This window comes from Eptesicus fuscus, chromosome 10, assembly GCF_027574615.1.
Source record: "Eptesicus fuscus isolate TK198812 chromosome 10, DD_ASM_mEF_20220401, whole genome shotgun sequence".
Taxonomy (NCBI): Eukaryota; Metazoa; Chordata; class Mammalia; order Chiroptera; family Vespertilionidae; genus Eptesicus; species Eptesicus fuscus.
The window spans coordinates 8,235,664-8,241,663 of NC_072482.1; the positions used below are offsets into that span (position 1 = coordinate 8,235,664).

Genomic DNA, 6,000 nt, shown 5'->3' on the forward strand with positions numbered 1-6,000 from the left:
CGTACCTGTTGGAGCAGCCTCGGATTTTCCTCCTCACTGGCCACGCCTGCCAGGGCCTCGGTGCCGGGCTGCAGCTGGCACCCCGGGACCCACGTGTCTGTGCACAGACAGCATGTGCCCCGCCAGCTCAGGCTGCACTCCAGTGGTGGTTCTACAGAGCCTCGGTCCCCAAAGCTTGTTGGTATTTTTAGATTCTGCTTGAACCTTTGACAATCTGAAATTCAAATGAACAAGAAAGTGTAAAACATTTCTTGCAAGTGAGGTAAAAACACAGAGCCCTGGCGCTGAGGCCTGCCTGGTCCCTGCCCTGACTAACGTGGGAGCCTCCAAGTTGGGGGGTTGAGGAGGGGGAAGCTCAAGGAAACAACTGTAATTAAAGTCCAAAAGTATCCAGAGCTGCCCGGTTCTGCTTGTGCTTTTCATTCCAAGACAAAGCTGAAAAGCAACATTTCAGTCTGGCGGGGATCGAATAAAAATGACAAGGGCTTAGAATTTGAATGTGAATTCTGGGAGCACTTTCTTTGTCTCCCTTAGGAAATTCCATAGAAAAAGTTCTAACCCCTTTTTAATCCTTAGGGTTTGGAAGGAAGTGCTGGCCTGGGGGCCCAGGGCCTCAGCCAGGTAAGGGCTGCACTGCCCCAGCCTGTGGGTGCGGGAGCAGCAGATGAGGCCTGCCGTCTGGTTCAGCTGCCCTTAGGCCCGCCTGCCAGAACTGAGCGGTGAAGGACACAGACCCTTTCTCCTCAGGCCCTGGGGAGGCCTCTGTCTCGGTGCTCCTCTTGGCAGCCATGGCTGTTGGTTTTTGTAAACAAGTGAAACAGAAATACTGTAGCAACTGTGAAAGCACTTAGAGCAAGGTGTTGGGTGTATGCTCTCTCTACCTAATGGCAGCGTTTTACACGTTGTTCTTGATCGTCATTGCTTCGTCTTAGAATACCCTGGTCAGCAGAGGTGAGGTTTGAGGGGGTGAATGAATTGTGTAACTTTCAGGTGTTCACTTGAAAAGCTGAAGGGTCAGGTCAGACGTTTGGTTCCCATCAAATGAGCGTGTTTAGAAACCTGCATGTCAGAACTTCGAATCTTGGGAGAAAGCCTGGTTCCACTTTCTGCGGAAATGTGTTTCCAGGGCCATCGCGTTGGGCATCTTCAGGTTTATGTGGCATATGGCTCAGTGGTCACAGCCCAGGTCTGCATCAGGAGGGCGTGTCCCGAGCACTTGCTTCTGCCATCAGCACCCTCTGCTGAAATGCCTGTCCTCCCACGAGAACCCCCAGGCCTCTGTTCAGGGCGTATGCGCTTCTCTTTCACACGGGACCCTTTTGGGACAGAGGGTTAGACAGGTCTCAGGGTGCATTTTGCCTCACGCCATAATCTGTCTCTGATGGTGACAGTCAGGGAAGCTCCTGATCTCTCCTCATCTCTTGCCACCCACAGCTACAGGTCTGAGCCCCGGTGGTTCAGCCATGATGGCTGTCTACACAGGCATTCTCTCCCTCCCCTGTTGCTGCCTATGTAGTTAAAGAAGGTTCTCTCATTCTGAGAGTGTAGCTGCCGGAGGCCTTCCGGAGGCCTTCCAGCCCAGCTCACCAGGGCGCTGCTTGGTATCACCTGCTGTGGTCTGGCCTCCGGTCCCTCTCCCCATGCCATGATGGCCAGTCAGGAGCCAGGTAATGGCAGGCGGAGAGGGGCCCGGAGCGCTGGGCCGTGGGACCTGCTCACAGAGTTGCTGCCTCCCCTCCACTCCCCTCCGCTCCCTGTTTAGTCGAGGGCTCATCCCAAATTGCTTTCCAGTGCCAGCGAGCAAAGAAATGCCCATTCAGGTTCTTGAGTGTGTGGTGCATTTACTGGGCGCACCTCTGGCAGCCGTGAAGGAGCTCTGCCTGCGGCCTCCCCCAGGCCAGTGCTTCACGCAGACCAGTCCATGGGCTCATGCATGGGCCCTGTGGCACGCAGGGAAAGGGCTGAGGGGGGCCCCAGTTAGCAGGCAGGTCATATCTTCAAAAACGTTTTCCTCTATATCCTCCTCTTCTCCTAGTCCCTCCAGAGCACGCATTGGAACGAAAGCCCAGCTTTGTTAGCAAACGTGTGCTGACTTGTTCTGGAAAGTGCACGAAGCTGGACTACGGGCCCAATGGGAGAGAGAGACGTGGGTTGTGTGTGTGTGAACAAGTAAGTGAATTTGACGTGGACATATGAAAATTTCATTGATTTCAGAGAGGAAGGGTGAGGGAGATAGAAACATCAGTGATGATAGAGAATTATTGATCAGCTGCCTCCTGCACATCCCCTGACCAGGAATTAAACTGTGACCTCCTGGCTCAGTGGTTGAGTGTTGACCACGCCAGCCAGGTGATATATAACTTTTTAAAATTAGGGGAAAATAATTGCGTGATAACACCAAAGCCTGGGCCACAGCTCAGCTGCTCAGTTCAGGTCCCCTGTGTTTTTGTGCCTCTGGACACACCTTGTTGGACCTTCTCTGGAGAGGGCCCACTGGCTTCTGGTGTGGAGGGCGGCCTGGCCAGGGTGGAGGCCGTCAGTCCCCTGTGCTCACACTGCTCATCACTGAAGTTAGGGGCAGGCATCTTCCCAGCAGCCTGAACGCATCTCCCCATACCCAGCTTAGTCTCCAGATTCCACCAGAGAGTCCTCAAAAGTCCATGACACTTGCACTGGTTTCTGGAAACAGATCCTTGGGTACCAGGAAACGAGGATAAAGTCCATCCCACTCCCCGAGTCATCCCCACCCTCCCTGTATCCCACTACTGACGCGGAAATGCACGTTGTCAGTGGGCTGCTGTCCGTGGATAACACCTGTTCAGCATCTGGGACAAGTTCCAGCCTGCACCCTCCTTCTGATGAGTGATCCTGACAGGAGCGGGAACTGAGCTTCTCTAAGCCATCTAATAACCTTGGCACGGCCACTTGGGAAGTCAGCTTTCCAAAATTGCCCAGTGAGTTAAATGCTGCGGACCTTCCTTTTACCAGCACACTCCCAAACTTAGCTGCTGGCCAGTGGTTTTCACCTTCCAAAAATGAAATGCCAGGTGCTCGTGTGTGTTTTAATAGAGGTTCACAGGACTTGGCAGAGAAATGAGGGGTGTTGGGCTGGATGGAGAATCCTTGGGTGGGTAGCGAGAATATGTGGAAGTTGCTGTGGTTGTCACCCCTGGGGCTCTCAGATCCACTAAGTTGCTGCCCCCCAGCTGTTGGAAGGCAAGCTAAGCGTGGGTAGGACAACACTGGAGCGTCTTCCCTCCGCTCCATTCTGCCTTGAGATGTAAGCCTGAACCAGGTCCACGTGAATTCACAGGCAATCCATTTCCTGCTACTTGTATTCAATGAGCACCATTCGTCAGGAGAGACAAGCCCTGGGACATTCTCCTGCATCACCCCAATATCTTAAAGAAAGGGAAGGGGGGGGGCAGGGGGCCCTCCCCTCCCACCCCTCATTGTCGATGCTAGGAATAAAATGCTGCCACTGTACTGCTGGTGTGCCCACCCCAAGCCCGACCTGGCAGCTTCCCCTCATCAGGTGGGCTCCGCTGCACAAAGGCGGCTGGGCTTGGTAGGTGGGGGGCCATCCACGCTTCTGCTGGGAAATCCTTAGGAGAAAGGCAGCTGGTGTCCAATAGCTTCGAGTAATGAACTCATCAGTAAATAGAACACGTGAGCTCATGAATCTTCACTTTGCCTTTGGACCAAGTGGGAGCTCAGCTTCTCAGGAGATAAAATGTCATCTCTGTTCTTTTCCTTAAACCCAGTCCCAATTTAGAGAGAAACACATGGCCGTGCTCTCCCTGGGAGCAGCGAGGAGTGCGCTTTCTCGCACAGCGCATGTCTGGGCTCTGTGCCCCGTGCCCGCAGGAGCTCAGGGCAGTGAGGATTGTTCTCCGAAGTTTATGTTTAAAAGTTAAGGCTGTCGAAATGTTCATCCATTCTGGGCACTCAGTCTTTGCTCCAACTTCTGTTCTTCCGAAATCACTGCCTCTACCCCTTGTCTCTGAAAAGAACAGAAATTGAGGGTGTGGAGAGGAACGGCTCCCAGTTTGCAAGGGGTGGCTGCCCTGGCCATCGGGGAAAAGAAGTCCGAGCAGAGGTACTGATTGGAGAGTGAGTGAGGAGAGCCCTGGGGTGGCAGGGCTGCTGTGGGTGCCTGCTCCAGGCCAGGGGGAGGGGGCTTAGGGGTGGGTTCAGATGCACCCACAGGCTGGTCCTGTGGACCTGGTCTAGGCCCATGGGACCCTGAGGTGTGGCGAGGTACAACTGATAGATGAGGAGCCAGCCATCACTGGCCGGGGGCTTCCCAGCACCACCCCTTCACCCAGAGCGAGGGCTCAGGAGACATCAGGTGTCTGTGCGCCTTGCACATCCACATACCGACCAGCATTCCTAGAAGTTGATCAGACAAGGGGAGGGAACAGGTCACATTCTGATGCAGGTATGTTCCCTTTGTCCTCTGAGCCTCCTCTCATTATTTCCATCAGAGGGACTGCATCAGCCCCTCCCCCATCCCTTTTTCTACCAGCTTCACCAGTGTCTCCCTCGGACCTCTCTGCTCCAGAGAGAGGACCAAGCCTGAGTGCGGGACCTCAGCCTCCTACCTGCCAAGTGGAGTTTAGAAGCATCAGGCTCCTGGGAGGTGATGGAGCTCAGCATTTCCGTTTTGTCCTCTGTTTCTATGTAATACCTTTTCCAGCACTTGAAATCCATTTTCCTTTGAGAGCCCCCTTCACGTGCAGCTTATGGTTTGAGCACTCCCATGATCCCCCAAGCCCTAGCTGTACAGGAGGTAGAATGTAATTTAACATAATCACTTGGTCTGCTCCCTGTCTTCCTCCGAGAAATGCTGGTGTCCTGGTGGATGTTCCAGGGACAGCGCTGAGCTGGTGGCTCTGCTCCCCGCCTGCCCGGTGGCCGGAGGGAAGGAGCTCAGAGCCTCTGCTCTCCCAGGGAGAGGTGTGGCCGCCGCCGCCGCCTTTGGGTTCTGCCTCCAGGGTCCATCCAGGCATGAGCAGCACGAAATGCCCAGTCGGCCTCTGAGGACCTTACACTGAGCTGAGGAGGCGCGGGGGCTCTGTAATAAACTCTTCAGCAGCAGGAGCCTCTGCTGGGACCGTCCACCCACTGAGGTGCCCTCCCGCCCTCCAGACAGAGTGAGAGCTGGGCCTTGGCCATTGGGCAGCCACTCTAACCCTCTGTTTTCTCTGCTTCTCCCGTTTCTGCAGGTTACGTGTTCTGTATGTTACATCGCCTCCCCGAGCAGCATGACTGTACGTTTGACCACATGGGCCGAGGCCGAGAGGAAGCCATCATGAAAATGGTGAAACTGGACCGGAAAGTGGGGCGCTCCTGCCAGCGCATTGGGGAGGGGTGCTCGTGAAGGCCGGCACGGCCGCCACGTGACGCTGTTCTTAGTTCACTGATGTTAGCCTTATTTAGGACAGAGTCAGCCAGACACCTTTACTGGGCACGCGTCAGACCACAGCCAGTCCGTTTCCTTTCTTTAGCCAGCCATCCTGGTACTGTAGTTTAGGGGTTGATGGTGGTTGAAATTGATTTCTGGCTGGTTACTAAGGTGCCTGCTAGCCATTGTATAAAATTAAAACATGAAGAATATTTTTTTTGAGCATGGCTAGTGGATTTAAAACAACACATACCTGTCACTGCTGGAGTCAAACTTATAAAAAGCCTTAAGCGGAAAGGGTTCCAGACGGAGACTCTGAGTTCGTAGAGGAGTAGAAGCTGGTGTTCCAGTCCCCACAGCGCACACGGCTCTGCCAAAACTCTGGTTCCTGTCCGGCCTTTCACCTCCTCACTCATCCTTAGTCCCAGCAGCAGGAGGCCTGGGGGCCACGCTGCCTTGGCCACAGGAGGCTGCTGAGATTTGCCACGTGGCTCGGCTGGGTGGTGGCCTCGCTCTCCCAGAGCTCATTGTGGGTGGGGGAGCAGGTTCTTATGAAAATCTTCACAAAATTTTTTACCTGACTTGTTATGAAA

General features: G+C 54.3%; 1 protein-coding gene across 1 annotated transcript in view; it reads left to right on the forward strand.

Moving 5' to 3' along the window:
• The window catches only part of ZFAND3 (zinc finger AN1-type containing 3), a 368,849-nt gene extending 363,230 nt beyond the window's left edge, over positions 1-5,619 (forward strand). Inside the window, exon 6 of the mRNA XM_054722490.1 lies at positions 5,229-5,619. Coding sequence (XP_054578465.1) covers positions 5,229-5,383 — 155 coding nt within the window. The 3' untranslated portion in view covers positions 5,384-5,619. The remainder of the gene's footprint in view (positions 1-5,228) is intronic.
• The last annotated feature ends 381 nt before the right edge of the window (positions 5,620-6,000 follow it).